Consider the following 18,419-nt stretch of genomic DNA (forward strand, 5'->3'; position numbering starts at 1 on the left):
CTTCAAGTGCAGTCGCAAAAACCATCATGCGCTATGATGAAACTAGCTCTCATGAGGGCCGCCACAGGAAAGGAAGACCCAGAGTTACCTCTGCTGCAGAAGATAAGTTCATTAGAGTTACCAGCCTCAGAAATTGCAGCCCAAATAAATGCTTCAGAGTTCAAGTAACAGACACATCTCAACATCAACTGTTCAGAGGAGGCTGCGTGAATCAGGCCTTCATGTTCGAATTGCTGCAAAGAAACCACTACTAAAGGACACCAATAAGAAGAAGAGACTTGCTTGGACCCAGAAACACGAGCAATGGACATTAGACAGGTGGAAATCTGTCCTTTGGTCTGGCAAATCTTTATGATGTTCAGAGATAGATGGGAGCGGTTGAGTGGAGTTGAAGGGTGGGACTAAAAATAACAAGATAACTAATATAAAATATACAGTGTCCGCAAAATGTGTATAGTTTCAGAACGTATGTGAAACAGCACAATTGGAAAACATATGGCAAATAGAAATCAAAATTGGATGGTGTTCAGAGATATATGGGAGGGGTTGAGGGTAGCTGAAGGAAGGGACTAAAAACAAACAAAAGATAACTATTGTAAAATATACTGTGTCCGTAAAATGTATATAGTGTATATATAAGATGGAAGTAGAAGCCCAAGTGTTGTTGTCCATTAGTTTACTCCAATTAGGGGAGGGATGGTAGGGTTAGGGGAAAATAATAACATTTAAATATATATAAATATATAAATACACACACAGAAAAAGATATATGGGGGATTGGAAATGATGCAGACAATTACATTGAAAGCCACAATCTGTCTGCAATATTAAAGCTGATCTACCCCCCGAAAAAAAATTAAAAATAAAACATACAAAATAGTTGCTGCATTATATAGTCAACAAAGACATAATAAGCTACTTCAATATCCTAACATGCAGCCATCCGTACAGATAGAAGATAGTGGCCCAAATATCCTGTGTCATTGTTAAACAATTGAATAAGAACTCCTGTTATTTAGGAATCCAAGTGTGTGCTCTGCTAGACACAGCTGTGACGACTTCCTGAAGCCAGCAGTGCAGGAGTTTGATTAGGCTGAACTGCGGTGCACCGGACTATGGCCTGTCATGTGACCAGGCAAAAGTGGTGAGGGAGGAGTGGCTCATGCCCGTGAGGCAGCCTGGTTTCAAAAAGGATGCAATCACTTTTCAGCCAGGCCAGCATTGTCAAATTCCCTCATTGTCCTGGCCGGTAGGTTTCCAAAAAAAGTGAGAGCTAAAATGAGCTTACCAATCTGATACTGATGGATGTTTTATCACTCCTCTCACATAACTAGATTTGTTTTGTTGTCAAATGCCAGAAAATAGAACATAAATTATTTACAAGTTGGATGTAATAAGAAATTCATGTGAGTAATCATTTGTTGTTCTCACTTCAGGCTGAAGCTTTTGTGTGAGTGCTCATATGAGACTTCAAGCTTCCTTTATAACCAAAGCATTTGCCACATTCTTTGCACTGGTAAGGTTTCTCCCCGGTGTGAACACGCTGATGAAGTCTTAAATAGCTTAACGCCATGTAACTTTTCTTGCAAACAGGACAATTATATGGTCTCTCCCCTGTGTGAACTCTCATATGCAATATCAATTCCATCTTCTGGTTGAAGGATTTGTCACAGTCTTTGCACTGATAAGGTTTCTCCCCTGTGTGTATCCTTGAATGGATGGTCAAGCTTCCTTTCTGGTTAAACATTTTGCCACATTGTTTGCACTGATATGGATTATCTCCTGTGTGTACCCTTGTATGTCTGTCCAAGTCGCCTTTCTGGATGAAGCTTTTGTCACATTGTTTGCACAGATAAGATTTCTCTCCTGTGTGTATCTTTGAATGGATGGTCAAGTGTCCCTTACGTGTGAAGCTTTTGTCACATTGTTGACACCGATATGGTTTCTCCACTGCAGCAGAGCAGTCTGGATGAACTGAGAGAGGCTGATCACTGGTTGGTTCTGGTACTATGTAGCCCTCTCCATCAGCTTCTGTTTTGATCTCTTCAGTTATGATGATAGGTAGAATACCCCTCTCTCCGTCATCCACAGTTTGGTTTAGGTAAAGATGTGAGGGCTGAGGTGGGTCCTCCTGACTGAGTCTGAGCTCCTGTTGTTCCTCTTTAATCTGTGTGGGTTCTGGGTCCTCCTGCTCTAGACTGGGGCTCCACTCCTGCTCACAGTTCTGCTGCTCAGGGGGAACGGCAGGAGTCAGTACCTGGAAATCTGGAGGGAAAAAATATATCTTAAACAGGTGCACTATGCAGAAATCGCTCAGTCATTTCCTGGTTGCTAAAATTCTAATAGTTTGCCTTACTTCAATTTAAGTGACAAAACAAGCAAGCATAGTGTAGCGAATCATTGTACCATCTAAACTGCTGTGAAATATATTTTCCATAACCAAAAATATTGTATTTTCAACTGTTTGAAGCTGGTGTAAAAAAACTGAAAGTTAAGAACAAAACTTAAATGGGAAACAGAGAATTAATGTGCATAGCACATATAGAACAGATCTACCGCTTCTTAGACTTGCTTTCAATGAGAATGACAGATCTATAACTACATTTCTATGTGAATTTGGTCAGTTGGCCAAAAAATTACATATTCCAGCTTTAATAAAGTATCAAAAATTTTGTTTGGAAGCCCTCTCTGTGCTCAAAAATAAGATGATTTTGTTGACTAGTCTACACTAAACAGCACAGAAAAGACTATAAGGGCATTCCTGATCTGCAAACATGTATTTTATTTCAGAATTAGTTCAAATAAGTTTAAGTTCAGTGTTAAGGTTAATGGTTTGGTTAGGGCTAAGGTAAGGGTCAGTTTTAGATTTTGGTTTGTCGTTTACGGGTCAGGATTGTCCTTAGAGCCGCTCCCCCAGCACGTGATTTATACAAAGCAATGTTGGTGAACCAGAGTTTCGTTCGAGGGTGCTTATAGCCAGAGAGGAAGGGTTTCCAAAGTCAAAATTGGCTAAAATGTGCTTTTCCCCCCTTTTTATTTATTTATTTATTTAACCTTTATTTACGATTAGGCATAAAGTTAGCAGTGTGGTTAAGTTTAAAATGACATTTTATGAAGAGACATTATACATTTTTTTTTTTTTTTTTAGTCATTTAGCAGACGCTCTTATCCAGAGCGACTTACAGTAGTGAATGCATACATTTCATACATTTTTTTTTTTTTGTTTGTTTTTTTTTTCCCTGTGCTGGCCCCCCGTGGGAATCGAACCCACAACCCTGGTGTTGCAAACACCATGCTCTACCAACTGAGCTACAGGGAAGGCTGTATATAGAAATAGGAGGGATTTATGACTTTGTGGCTGTGGTATCTAGTGACGACCGAGGAAGAGACGAAGCTCTTTAGGGTGGGAGAGGCTATACGGACAAGCCTGGTGCCCCGAATTGATGACGTGTGTCGTGCAGAGAGAGTTGAATGGGGATGAACGGATTCGGTTCAGTCAGTCGTCCTAATCAGCCCTCCTCAGCTAGCTAGTTCTATTTTGTAACGGGTCACCAAACAACGTATGCGAAATCACGCGACGTGATTGAGATGCTTAATATCAAAGACGTTTACAGTCACATCCTTACTGTACCCACGTAACCTGTCGAGAATTTGAAACTTGTTTCCTTAAGTTGGGACTTCATTCCATTGTTGATTTTTTTGTTATGTAGACGTTGCCGCAGTTGTACATTTTCGGTGAAAATCACTACAATAAATGTGCTTTAGCTGTCAACTCTGGCCTGATTTTTGGCAATTGGCTAGACTATCTAGCTACCTCCCTCTCCCTACTGCAGGACAGCAGTGATCGGCAATCAAGAGTGAAGGACATACTGTGCCCTGTTTTGTTGTTGCCGGGTTGCAGCGCAAACTCTCCCGGTTGAGCAGTAGACTCCATCACGGTCACATCCAGATGGTTACTACCAAAATGACACATTATTTATCGTGCAGGCTGCTGTCCTACTTGAAATATAATCAAGTGGGCTGGAACAAATTGACCAAGTAGCTACCGCCAGCGACATTTGACACAGATGCACGGTGAAGCAACTTCTGCCCAGTGGGAATTAGAGCAACTTTGTACTGTTCATCCACAACAGCGTGGTGAGATAAAGCCGTATTCCAACGGATCCAGTTAGGAGAGCCTATTTCAAGGAGCGCTCCATAAACCACGGCCCAGTGGGCAGAGAGATAAGCATGCTGGACTGGGACGTTTTCATAAGTCTGTATAGGACTCAGCGTTGTTTCCCTATTACCAACTCAAATATATTTTACTTAAAATCAGACGAAATTACCTGCAATACCCTGATCTCATATGTAAGCGTAACACGGCTACACAGAACAACGGCGGACCCATTTTAAATTGAGAGGCGTTTGTACCTATTAAAACGTGTCCCACTGCAACATGCCTAGCAATGTAACGCAGTATTCCAATGGATCGAGTTTGTTGTTACGTTGGCTAATTGGAATATCAGGGTGATATCCAGGTGGTGACCAATACCACAAGTGATTTCTCCCTCGCCCTAACGAAATAAACATCACTGTCTTTTACACGTTTAAACTAGCGCAATGCTGCTGTTGACAACTAGCCAGCATAAACTAGTATCACCAGGATGACTGACTGAACTAACTGAACCGAATCCATTCGTCTCCACTCTACTCTCAACTGCGCGACATACGTCATCAATTTGGGAACCAGGGGTGTTCGTATAGCCTCTTCCTTTTAACACATCACAACGTGTCACATGAGCAGGGTTGCCATGCCCGTGGTTTCCCCCAACAATTGGGCTACTTGGAAAACGATGTTGCGGGTGAATTGTTCGTGGACTGCAGGTTTTTGGCCCACTTTTGGCCTACTCTGCACTGCGGCCACCATCGCATTTCTTTAAAAAAATATATATATATTTTACTGTGACCGGTTGCTGCTCCTGAATGAGTGGTGGGGAGGGCCGGAAGGAGGTGTGACAGAGCAGCAGTTCTTGAGTCTCGAGCGCTGCGCGAGTGGACATTTGAAATGACAGTTATGGAACTCCCTATGGGGAAAAACTGACATTAAAATGTGGACAATGACACATTGGCGTACGTTGGCCATCAAGTAGATTACTCATTTATATGGCTTTGTAGGCTACTGTAGCCTCCTACCATTTGATACCAAAATAGTTGAAATTACGATATCATTGCATCATTGTATCATTGATATCATTGTGTAGCATATCTGGAGCTGGCAAACGGATTTAATAAATAGCCTATAACTTCAGGTTATTTTTTGTTGTAGCCTTGTGTTATTATTAATGCCCATGTTTAGTTAATTCAATTGGAAGTTATCAATTGTGATCTCGCAGCTCTATGGCAATTGCGGATCAGCTGTTGTTAGAATGCATTAGATTGACTTAACAGTCAGTCAGAATTGGCTACAGGTAAAACATAATAAACACTGGCTGTTGTTGACAAGCATATTAGTTCATATCCACATTCATATTTTATTCAGTGATTGAAATTACGACCCCATCCTTAGTAGCCTATTCCAGCAGGCTATTGGCCAACAAGCAGTTCTTACCTCAAAATAGCCTTACTGTATGTTGAATAAATTAGTCTGTCAATTTGAACTAAGCAAGTTGCTAAATCGTTCACTTTACATCTTGCCAATCAGGGGCTATAAACTACCTGAATCTAGCTAACCAAACCATGCCAAAGTTGAATTACAATCATAAACCGAGATGTTAGTCAATAGCCTATGCCTATTGAAATGACAATCCAATATCGCAAATAGACCTTTTATAATGGTTTGTAGTCTGGCACAACGGGTTGGAGAGTAACGGATTACATCTAATCCGTTACATGTAAGGGATTACAACAAACGGTAACTGTAATCCGTTACGTTACCAGCAAAAATATTGTAATCTATACACATACTTTTAAAAAACTAGGTGATTACTTTGAGGACTACTGTTAAATTCAGAAAGGATGTTTGCGAAAAAAATATTTTACACTTCTGTTCTCAAAGGCATTCGAATCAGCAGCGAGTCTGAACAAATCAGAGACCACTATGACACCAAATGGGTTTGATGGATCGCGGAAAAAAGAGTAGGAATAGGCTTTTGTAGGCTACAGTCCAATCTATGTCTTCCAATGGTACGACTGCTGTCGGCATCCAAAGATGATCCAACATGAATAAACGCTTGGAGGTAATGATGACAGCAGTGGTGTAGTCTACGGCAATACGGAAATCACTTATTATTGATATCTAAACAGCGCATTGGTGTGAATCACACTGCTGCTCTCTAATTTTAACTATCTGCGCCTTACGGATCGTGGTGGTTGTGGATGGCTTTTCACAAATCTAAATGTGTATTTGAACCCAATAATGGTTGAATTCAATAAGTTTAAGATGCCTATCAATCATTGTTTTTGAAACCAGTGGACAGCCAGTGAAAAATGTGCTCTTGCAACAGCTGCATAGTGCGGATCCAAGCCTATGGAATAAAAGTGGGGCTTTTATTGCTCAGTCTAATTCATGCTGATCATTTTTTTTTTAAATCCGTAGGCCTACTGGACACATGCTCAAACTTGCACACTTTTGATAGATTTAAAAGTGACAATCTGTAGTTGCTACATCCATTTTTGTACTTATAAATTATATATACAGTACCAATTAAAAGTTTGGACACACCTCATTCAAGGGTTTTTCTTTATTTTTACTATTTTCTAAATTGTAGAATTATAGTGAAGACATCAAAACTATTAAATAACACATATGGTCCTGTGTGTGTGTGTGTATGTATGTATGTATGTATATATATATATATATATCAATCAATTGATTCTTGAAGAATATAACTTAGAAATGCCTCATGAGCTTAGTTCAACTGTCACATTCTATAAGAACCAAAAATATAAGCTTGTTTTACTCCAATGTTTATAAAACATTGTAAATGTAAACAAACACTGTAAAGCCTCTTAACATGGTTAAAACAATATTTTTTTATATCATGGATGGTCAGTCCTTTCATCCATAGCTCTGTCTATTAATCTGAGAGTGGTTACATTTCTCCAGGCCCATCCCTCAGCTTTTTACCAAAACAGAGGCGGGGTGACCCGTTTTGTTATTGTTTCATCTGTGGATTTGCTCTTTAAATAGCTGCATATTATCAAGATATCAACGTGTCACCAACAAAAAGGTAAACAATAGGCCTATAGCAAATGCAGCATATGGCATTCATTTTTCACATGTAAATAGCATTTTTCATTAGTGCTCAAAGCATGCCATTCCAAAAGCACTGAATTTATTTTCCCACTCGAATCAATGAGCCCAATCAGTCCTCCATGACAACAAAAATCATAAACAACATAGCAGTACTGGCTAATAAGTCCTTCGTTTTGGGGTCATGCTCAGGTAAAACAATTTGGCTAATCTATCCTTCCATATTTCCAAGTCCTATTCTTAAAGATCAAGGTGTATAGCATTTATTGGAATGACTGGAATTCTGAAAGACTTTGGTTTTTAATGTAAATATATAATTTAATCGTATTATTATATGTAGTAGAAAGTGAATGGTTAGAAGAAGCCTACATAACCAACCCTATAAAAGTACAATTTAACATCCATATATGGCCAGCTATGTAAACGTTAACATTGTTTTATTCTGCAATAGATGTGGCTCAACAGTTAAATAAAGGTTAAATAAAGTAAACATACATGTATGTCTTCTTATAATGCCTCTTAAGGGGTACGTGACAGAATGTAATCATATTACATTACTGAGTTAGGGTAATCCAAAAGTAACGTTACTGATGACATTTTGGAAAGGTAACTAGTAACTGTAATGGATTACATTTAGAAAGTAACCTACCCAACCCTGCTGGCACGTAAGGACACAACTGCCAGAAAAAAGCCTGAAGTTCGTCCAAGTGTGTCTTGCACAGAGACTGTGATCCTCTGTCCAACTTTCATCACTCAAACTCTTCTGTCGGATTTATCTATAGTTATACACATGCGCAAATGGAACTGATTTACAATCATAGCAGTCAAACGAGTTAAATCGACATCCGTTGATGGAAAATGATCTGGCGAGTTTAATAAGGGCGATTTATCTTTCCCCTTGCGACATGTTAAAATTCCTCGATTACATCACGTTAGCTCGCAATAATTGTTATTTTCATGGAAAACGAATTTTGATTCTTACGTCGTGACGTGGATATTCCTTCTGAATTCGCTCGATAACGTTATGGAAAAAGGGGTTATTGGATAAACGTGGCAACTCCTCTCTTACTGTGCCCCCCTAAAATTGGGGCTAGTTTTCAGGCCTTGTGGGCAGGTTTTGAGTAGTCATTGTCTAGAAATGTTAGCTAGACCTGGCAACCCTGCACACGAATGACTCCCTGATAAAATAACGGTTAAAAAAAATCTAAAATAAACATGAATCTAGTCTATTAGTCAAATCTCGTTACAACAACAGAATGTTGTACGAACCTGCTCTGTGTAACTTTATCTCTGGTTTGCTAACCAAATCCAACAGCCTGCGTAAACGCTCGTTCTCCTCCGCTGAACGGCAGATTTCTTCCTGATACTCTGCTACGGTCTTCTCCACGGCTCCGAATATCTCCACAGCAGCCGCCGACAAACGCTCGGTGACAAACATATTCAACATCTGTAGCTTTGACATATTAGCAATGGTTATGAAAGTCTATGTTTTCGCTTTATCAAAGAAATGTTGGTTGAAACCTCTATCTCTGATTTTGCTTAGCGTTCTTCGTCTTCTTCTTCTTCGATGAGGTTTAACGGCGGTTGGCATCCAATAAATGTTGAATTACCGCCACCAACTAGACTGGAGTATAAATCCTTTATACTTTGCATGAAAAAAGTAAAATACCCTACCATCTAACCCTACACTCATGACAACCCCACCACCCTATTCCACTATTTAAATCTATGTAGTCCTACCTCAGGCCAACAACCTGGAAGGACGGGACACCTAGTTTAGCGGCTGGTAGCAACCTTTGGACAACAATGGACCAGTGGAGGCTCCTCAGAGGAGGAAGGGGAGGACCATCCTCCTCAGTGAATTTTAAAAAAAATAGTAAAACATTAAAAAGTTATTATTTTTAGATAAAACTATACTAAATATATTCACATCACCAAATAATGTATTAAAATACACTTTTGCATTGAAGGTCTAGAGTAGCCTCAACAGCACTCTGTAGGGTATCACCATGGTGTAGTCGGAGGACAGCTAGCTCCCGTCCTCCTCTGGGTACATTGACTTCAATACAAAACCGAGGAGGCTCGGGGTTCTCACCCCCTTCCATAGACTTACACAGTAATTATGACAACTTCCAGAGGACGTCCACCTACCTATCAGAGCTCTTGCAGCATGAACTGACATGTTGTCCCCCCAATCAAAGGATCAGATAATGAATCTAGTACTGAAAGTATAAGCTACAGCTAGCTAGCACTGCAGTGCATAATATGTGGTGAGTAGTTCAGTCAAAGAGAGAGAAAGACAATAGTTGAACAGTTTTGAACAATTTAATTTCTTCCAAAATTAAGGAGAAGCAAGAGAGAGACTGTTATTTTCTTTGTTTCACTTGCTTAGCTAGTTTGAGTTTGTTTGAGTTTATTTTATTTTTACAGGGACAGTGCACATTAATCAACGTTTCAGTAAAAGTGCCGGTTTTAGCCAGCCGGCTAATTTTCAACCGCAGTCCCTGGGCAGGTTATTAAAAACAATTACAATATAGACAATCATTGAACAGTGAGCACACGCAGAGTAACATAGGACAAGCAAGACATAGCATACAGACAGAGCAACATAGGACAAGCAAGATGTAGCATACAGACAGAGCAACATAGAACAAAAAGCAACAAGACAAAATCCATAAAAACAACAAAGTGTTTCCACACCTCACAAGCTACAGACAACAGACAACATGGAAAGCGGCAATACACAGCTAGGGATTATGTTCACAAGTCTGATTGACCTTTAGCCATGTCTTCATGCATTTTGTGAAAGTGTGATATGTGGTGCAGTTATGTGTGTCTGATGGCAGTGTATTCCAGACATGGGAAGCTCTCACAGAGAAAGCAGATTTACTAAAGGTGCTTTTCCTTAAGGGAACTATACAGTCACCTCTCATGGCAGACCTTGTGGATCTGCTGCCATATGTTTGGGTTTTCTGTTTTACAAAAATACTGAGTGGAGGGGGGAGCTAGGCCATTTAGGATCTTGAATACAAGACATGCGTCGGTGTATTGCACAAGATTTTCCCAACTCAGGAGCTCATGCTTTCTGAGGATGTAACAGTGATGATGGCTATTGGGCTTTCTATCAAGCACTTTGAGAGCCTGTTTGTAGACAGACTGAATAGGTTTTAATGTTGTATAGCAAGCTTGGGTCCAACTAGTCAAGCAGTATGTTAAGTGGGGGAGTATCATCGATTTGAAATACAGTTTTGCTACCTCTGTGGTCAAACAATTTCGTATAAATCGGAAATTAGCTAGGTTGAATTTGGTTATTTGAATGACCTTTTTCACATGCTTTTTAAAAGAGAGGTTGGAATCAAGTGATGCCAAGGTACTTAAAATCAGATACCACCTGGAGCTTCTCCCCTGACACATAGACATCTGGCTCAGTAGCATCTGTTGCCCTCTTTGTGAAGAACATGCAAACTGTTTTTTTCACATTGAGATGCAAACACGAGTCACTGAGCCACTTTGTAACCTGGACCATTACAGTAGTGAGTTCTTGTGCAGCTTGTTGTTTGCTCTTTGCATGCACATATATCACTGTATCATCTGCATACATTTGAACTTCAGACCCAGTGCAGACGGAAGGCAGATCATTAATGTACAAGCTGAACAGGAGGGGCCCCAGTATTGACCCTTGGGGCACGCCCACATCATAGCTAAGAGTGGGCGACAGCTCATTGCTCACTCTGACACACTGAGTTCTGCCTTCAAGGTATGATTTCATCCATCTCAAGGCATCGGGGGAAAAGTTGAACTTGGACAATTTTGTGATGAGAATCTCATGGTTAACAGTATCGAAAGCCTTCCTTAGGTCCAGAAACACAGCCCCAACAACGCACCCTTTGTCCATCTTGGACTTCACATTTTCCAGAAGAAAGCAGTTGGCCGTTTCTGTGGAGTGTTTCGCTCTGAAGCCAAACTGCATGGAGTGTAATGTGAAGGGGCTGTTGTTGAGGTGGGAAATCAGTTGTTCTGCTACACACTTTTCAACAACCTTCGACACTACAGGTAGTATACTAATGGGCCTGTAGTTACTCACATCAGCAGGGTCGCCCGATTTAAAGATGGCCGTTATTATGGCTGACTTCCATACCCTTGGAAACACCCCCAGACCAATAGATGTGTTGGTGACCTTAGTAATGGGGCCAATGAGTGACTCTTTGTAGTTTTTAAGAAAGGTAGAGTCCAGCCCAAACACATCTTTGGATTTAGAGTTCTTTAGTGAGCTAATCACCTTGTTCACCTTTGACTCAGAAACCTCCCTTATGATGAAGACAGGTTGAGCGTCATTCACTAGCACTGAGCCCAAGAAACCAGTGGAGGGGTTCTGTGTCAGTACCTTGACAGAGTCAATAAAGTAGGAATTGAAGGCTATTGCTATTTCAACTGCATCCTGTGTTAGATTGTTATTCACCATGATTTCTAGTCTTTTTGCGGTGTTACTATGGTCTTTCCCTGTTAACTTTTTTAGATTCTCCCAGATCAATTTAGAATTTCCCTTTGCCTCACCAATTATGTTAATAAAAAAGTTTGCCTTGGCCTGTCTGATTTCTTTCATCACCTTATTTCTCAACATGGTAAACCTACGTCTGTCATGCTCTAATTTGGATTTTAGGGCTGTTTTTAGAGCATAATCTCGTTCTTTCATCAATTTCCAAATTTCTCCATTTAGCCCAGGAAGAGTGCTCTTTTGGCCAGGTTTGGATTTGATTTTCTTTAGGAAACCATTTATTGTAGCCTGGATTGTGGATAGAAAAACCTCACTATCAGCTTCCACATCTGTATAGGACAAGAGATCATTCCAGTTAATTCCATTAATTGCTTTTTCAAAATAGTTTAATTCACTCTTAGGTATTCTTAGTTGATCCGGCTTTCTAACAGTAGAGAGCTTAAACCTGCTCTTAGACAACTTTCTGGCTATAAGTGTCAAATTATGATCAGATAGCCCAGTAACCATATTGAATGATTTAGTCACTCTCTCTGGTTTATTACTGAACACCAAATCAATCTGTGTTTTAGAGCAACAAGTCACCCTGGTTGGCCCTTTAACGAGCTGTGTAAGGTCAAAGGTATTAGTGATCCATTTGAGGGTTTTCCTACAAGACTTGTCTTCATAATTAATATTAAAATCTCCCATTAAGATGACCTCCTTCCCAAAATCACATTCCCTAAGCATGTTATTAAACTGATCAAAAAACACACTTTTGGTGGAAGGTGGTCTATACATTCCAATAAGGGTAAAGGACATTTGGGGAGACAGTGTAATGTTCAGGCCAATACATTCTAGTTCATTATCACATGACCACTCAATTTGTTTACATCGGATATGTTCTTTAATGTAAATCATCAGACCCCCTCCTCTTCCTTCAATCCTGTCTCTCCTGAAAACATTGTAGCCAGGCACAATCAAAGCAGCACATGGATAGTTTGTATGGAGCCATGTCTCTGAGAGGCAGAGGAAGTCAAGGTTGGAGTCTGTGAGTAGATGTTGAATTTGATCACTTTTTGGAATGACACTACGAATGTTCAAGTGCCCTCCTAGTAGTCCCTTGGGCTTAGCCCGTGGGTCCCAGATGACTCGAGAGTGATTGACACATTGAAAAAAGTTAAATTTTCTGTGTTTTCTGACAGCTGGGTTTAGGCCGTTTTGTTTCGTTTTGATTAGGGGCAGTTCGGTAGCGGAATTAACAATCCCTCCCGCTTGCACTGGATGTGGGGAACTACTTAAAACAGCTTGCGTACCAGAAGCAAAGTCAGGGATCGCATATAGCGGCTTGGGTATGTTTGAAGAGTCCAAATCTATCCTGGAGCTGGGTGAATCGAGAGAAACCATGGGACGATAGCACTCACCCACTTCCACAGCGGCGATGATCTGTGGACGAGGCCATCCCCTGCAAATGCAGCAAGCTAGTTTAGCCTATTCAAACAGAGGGATGTTATGTTAGCTAGCTGGCTATGACTATCCAACACAACACTGGAACTCTTCCAAGTCAAGGTAAGCTTTTGGTTTTAATCATTTATTACCACTGGGCCCCGCCGGTGTAAGTGCTGAACTGCTTACTGACTGTACACTGTAACATTACTGCATGATTGTAGCGAGTTTACTAACCTGTTATTTCTATTAGCTACGTTGACTATGACGTTACTTTAGCTAATATGGTGACAACGATGTAGGCTGTGTGTAGTGGGTTATGATGTGGTTTGGCTTGGAAAGTTTTTTTCACCTGGTCACATACAGCTGATGTGTTGTGCATTGAAATCCACAAGCGAAGGGAAAATGTGAGACAAGGAGAGCGCATAGATGCGAGAAGGTATATAATGTGGCTGCTATGAAAGTGAACTGTGTTTCAGTGTGATCAGGGGTGTATTCATTCTGACGATTCTGTTGGAAAACATTTCTTAAACGGATGCAGACGGAATGAAACAGGGATAAACATACCTGAATTTGTCCAATAGAAACTCTCGTTTGCAACTGTTGGACAAATGATTACACCTTAGATCAGCTAGATGCAGGCAAGAGTGTACAAGGCAGTATTGAATGTGTCACCGTCTGTCCCCTAAAATGTTTCTACTTGTGACAAATTGACACGTTTTCATTTTCGTCAAAAACAACTTTATATGGAAGGAGTGCCTTTATTTGACGGCCAGCACGTGTAATTCGGCACGGGACGACCCGATGACATGTTTCTGCACATAAACTTAGCTAGCCAAAGTCGCCATGACGCCGCCTAGAAGTGTGATCAGGGATTTCTATTGGAGAAGCAGTTTATGCCCATCTTCATACTGTACTGTCTTTGGTGCACCTTTAAATCATCATGTCCCAGGAGACACCAACTGGAAGGAGGTAAATGTTGCCCCTAAACAGTAACACAGGTCAGGGGTTCTATTCACAAAGTGTCTTAGAGTAGGAGTGCTGATCTAGGATTAGTTTTGCATTTTAAATTACAGTGGTGATCTGACCCTAGATCAGCACTCATCTGAGCCTTTATGAATATGGGCTCAGATAGTTTCCTATCTGCCTAATGGTTCAGGATAGGGTTGGGGTAAGAGGCAGGAAATAGAGCTGATAGAGGATGTATTAAACCTGCCTAGTATGAACCATCACAGAAATCATGTTCAACAGAGAAAAAAAGCATTTCACTATGACATCCATTGAAAAAATGACTTTATTTAAACAAATGATTTGCTGCATTATATAGATTGTCAACAAAAATGTAATAGGCTACTTCAATATTCTAACATGCAGCCATCAGTACAGATAGAAGATATCCTGTATGTCATTATTAAACAATTGAATAGGAACTCCTGTTGTTTAGAAAAGTGTGTGCTCTGCTAGATACAGCGGTGAGGACATCCTGAAGCCAGCAGTGTCCTGGAGGATAGGTCCCTGAAAGTGAGAGCTAGATTCAGTTTACCAATCTGATACTGACTGGTGATTTCCCCTCAACACACATTACTCAGTTTGTTCTGTTGTTAATTGTCAGAAAACAGAACATAATTATTCAGAAGTTGGACGTATTAAGAAATTCACAATGACAAAATATTAATTTGTTGTTTTCATTTCAGGGTATTATTGCACTCAGTGTAGTAATATCATTTATGCCCTTTAGTATGAGTGCTCATATGTGATGTTAGGCGATGTTTATAACCAAAGCATTTGTCACATTCTTTGCACTGGTAAGATTTCTCCCCTTTGTGAACACGCTGATGAAGTCTTAAATAGCTTAATGCGATGTAACCTTTCCTGCATACAGGACAGATATATGGTCTCTCCCCTGTATGAGCTCTCATATGCAATGTCAATTCTATCTTCTGGTTGAAGGCTTTGTCACAGTCTTTGCACTGATATGGTCTCTCCCCTGTATGTATCCTTGAATGAACGGTCAAGTGTCCCTTCTGGTTAAACATTTTTCCACATTGTTTGCACTCATAGGGATTCTCTCCTGTGTGTATCCTTGTATGGATGGTCAAGTCGCGTTTCTGGTTGAAGCTTTTGCCACACTGTTTGCACAGATAAGGTTTCTCTCCTGTGTGTATCTTTAAATGCAAGGTTAAGTTTCCCTTATGTGTAAAGCTTTTGCCACATAGTCTACACTGATATAGTTTCTCCACTGCAGCAGAGCAGTCTGGATGAACTGAGAGAGGCTGATCACTGGTTGGTTGTGGTACTCTGTAGCCCTCTACATCAGGTTCTGTTCTGATCTCTTCAGTTATGATGATAGGTAGAGCGTTCCTCTCTCCATCATCCACAGTTTGGTTTAGGTAAAGATGTGAGGGCTGAGGTGGGTCCTCCTGACTGAGTCTGAGCTCCTGTTGTTCCTCTTTAATCTGTGTGGGTTCTGGGTCCTCCTGCTCTAGACTGGGGCTCCAGTCCTGCTCACAGTTCTGCTGCTCAGGGGGAACGGCAGGAGTGACTAGTTGAAAGTCTGGAGGGAAAAAATATGAAATCAATATTTGGACCTATAATCTTAATGAAATACCTGCCATTTTGTTTGAAATGTCTCTGTTTTATAATGGGTAGGTTGTTGATGTTGATTTCAATTCTGCAAAAACAAGACAATTTTGTTAGTCTACACTACAGCATGTTTCAACCAATGACTGTATATAAATGGACAAAGCCATCGCTTCACATGACACCGTTCTTTCCTTTGTGAAGACTCAATAAGCTATGCAAATGACATGGAAAGTAGCCCATTTTTGAATGGTCTTCAGCGCAAAAACGTTATGAAAGGCATCTGGCAGAAGTGTATTCAACCACAAACATCGTATTTTTTTTAATACATCTTAAAATGGCCACGTTTTCATCAATTTGATGATATAATCGTCAATCCAATTCAAAAGACCAGGGACACGAACACGGAGGTAAGACGTAGGAATGAGTCACCTGCACACGGTATAACGCATTTGAAGCCAAGGAAACAAGTTAGATTCCATCTAACGAACGTTATTCCATTGGCCATTCGTCCTTTTCACTGAGTCTTGCCCCGCTACTGGACGGAGAAGTGTAGTGACCGTTTGTTTGTACCGCAAAATGGAGGAGAGACCGTTTTCGTCAGAGATCGCAAAATATGACATTTTCATTCAAAACAGGAGAAACATTATTTCAGGTGACAATAAAACATGTTTCGTTTTGATTATTTTTCCTCAACTTGTTTCTATAACTTTTTAGCAAGTCAAGGAATGGCTAATTGTTTACAATTTGCTAGCTATCCCATTAACCAATTGCCGAAAACCAAATATTTTCCTCTTCTGTGGTTTGGTAACTTCCTGTTCTACAATGGACTCTGGCCGGACTGAAGTCGCAGAGTTTGTCAAAATTCAAAGTATGCAGCATTCGTTTCGCAAGGAGCCTTCGGGCGGAAGGTGCTGCTGCGATGCGGACGGTCCCTATTGAAATGTATGACATCCGGCGCAACGTACTGCAAAATTGGGCCAGAGAGGAAGCGAGAGGTTTTACTCTGCCCTAAATCTGTCCGTGAAAATAAGCCCACAAAGTGAGGAATTTTTGTAACGTCAATGAGAGTGCCGAAACGACTATATCGGAGTTGTACCTTTTGAGCAGTGCAGTGCAGTCGGAAAGTATTCAGACCCCTTCACTTTTTCCACATTTTGTTACGTTACAGCCTTATTCTAAAATTGATTAAATAGTTTTCCTCGTCAATCTACACACAATACCCCATAATGACAACGCGAAAACAGTTTGTTTAATTTTAGCAAATGTATTAAAAATAAAAGTATTTGGATTTTTTGCTATGAGACTCGAAATTGAGCTCAAGTGCATCCTGTTTTTATTGATCATCCTTGAGATGTTTCTACAACTTGATTGGAGTCCACCTGTAGTAAATTCAATTGATTGGACATGATTTGGAAAGGCACACACCTGTCTACATAAGGTCCCACAGTTGACAGTGCATGTCAGAGCAAAAACCAAGCCATGAGGTCGCAGGAATTGTCTGTAGAGCTCTGAGACAGGATTGTGTCGAGGCACAGATCTGGGGAAGGGTACCAAAACATTTCTGCAGCATTGAAGGTCCCCAAGAACACAATGGCCTACATCATTCTTAAATGGAAGAAGTTTGGAACCACCAAGACTTTCCCTAGAGCTGGCCGCCCGGCCAAACTGAGCAATTGTGGGAGAATGGCCTTGGTCAGGGAGGTGACCAAGAACCCGATGGTCACTTTGACAGAGTTCCAGAGTTCCTCTGTGGAGATGGTAGAACCTTCCAGAAGGACAACCATCTCTGCAGCACTCCACCATTCATGCCTTTATGGTAGAGTGGCCAGACGGAAGCCACTACTCAGTAAAAAGGCACACGACAGCCCGCTTGGAGTTTTCCAAAAGGCACCTAAAGACTCTCAGACCATGAGAAACAAGATTCTCTGGTCTGATGAAACCAAGATTGAACTCTTTGGCCTGAATGCCAAGCGTCACGTCTAGAGGAAACCAGGCACCATCCCTACGGTGAAGCATCATGTTGTGAGGATGTTTTTCAGCGGCAGGGACTGAGAGACTAGTCAGGATCGAGGCAAAGATGAATGGAGTAAAGTACAGAGAGATCCTTGATGAAAACCTGCTCCAGAGCACTCAAGACCTCAGACTGGGGCAAAGGTTCACCTTCCAACAGGACAATGACCCTAAGCACACAGCCAAGACAACGCAGGCGTGGCTTCGGGACAAGTCTCTGAATGTTCTTGAGTGGCCCAGCCAGAGGTTGGACTTGAACCTGATCGAACATCTCTGGAAGGACCTGAAAACAGCTGTGCAGCCTGTGCAACCTGACAGAGGATGAGAGGATCTGCATAGAAGAAATCAGAGAAACTCCCCAAATACAGGTGTGCCAAGCTTGTAGAGCATACATACTAATGCTAAATTGTAATTATTTCACCTCAATGACCTATTTGCCTTACCTCCCTAATCTTGTACATCTGCACACGCTGTACATAGATTTTTCTATTGTGTTATTGACTGTACGTTTGTTTATCCCATGTGTAACTCTGTTGTTTTTTATTTTTTTATTTCACCTTTATTTAACCAGGTAGGCAAGTTGAGAACAAGTTCTCATTTACAATTGCGACCTGGCCAAGATAAAGCAAAGTAGTTCGACACATACAACAACACAGAGTTACACATGGAGTAAAA

The 18,419-nt window shown here is 40.8% G+C and overlaps 2 protein-coding genes across 3 annotated transcripts in view; both read right to left on the minus strand.

The window, feature by feature from the left end:
- Positions 1–234: 234 nt before the first annotated feature.
- Positions 235–8,992, minus strand: LOC106575583 (zinc finger protein 239-like). Its single transcript, XM_014152180.2, has 2 exons — positions 8,504–8,992; positions 235–2,265 (listed from the first exon to the last, which is right to left on the minus strand). The coding sequence occupies exons 1-2, from the start codon at positions 8,694–8,696 to the stop codon at positions 1,433–1,435; spliced, it is 1,026 nt and encodes a 341-aa protein (XP_014007655.2). The 5' UTR covers positions 8,697–8,992; the 3' UTR covers positions 235–1,432.
- Positions 8,993–14,431: 5,439 nt separating this feature from the next.
- Positions 14,432–18,419, minus strand: part of LOC106575585 (zinc finger protein 239) — a 10,897-nt gene continuing 6,909 nt past the window's right edge. Inside the window, exons 1-2 of one of the 2 annotated variants that reach the window (XM_014152185.2) lie at positions 16,164–16,856; positions 14,432–15,705 (exon numbers count right to left, since the gene is read on the minus strand). In XM_014152185.2, coding sequence (XP_014007660.2) covers positions 14,873–15,705; positions 16,164–16,239 — 909 coding nt within the window. In that variant the 5' untranslated portion in view covers positions 16,240–16,856 and the 3' untranslated portion in view covers positions 14,432–14,872. Of the gene's footprint in view, positions 15,706–16,163; positions 16,857–18,419 lie in introns of those variants that run through there. The other variant, XM_014152183.2, reaches the window with a different exon arrangement.

This window comes from Salmo salar, chromosome ssa16 (assembly GCF_905237065.1).
Source record: "Salmo salar chromosome ssa16, Ssal_v3.1, whole genome shotgun sequence".
NCBI lineage: Eukaryota > Metazoa > Chordata > Actinopteri > Salmoniformes > Salmonidae > Salmo > Salmo salar.

Coding starts and splice junctions, on each gene's coding strand:
- LOC106575583 (XM_014152180.2), bottom strand. CDS start 8,696: ATGTCAAAGCTACAGATGTTGAATATGTTTGTCACCGAGCGTTTGTCG. Junction 2,266..8,503: donor GATAAAGTTACACAGAGCAG/GTTCGTACAACA, acceptor TTTTCCCTCCAG/ATTTCCAGGTACTGACTCCT.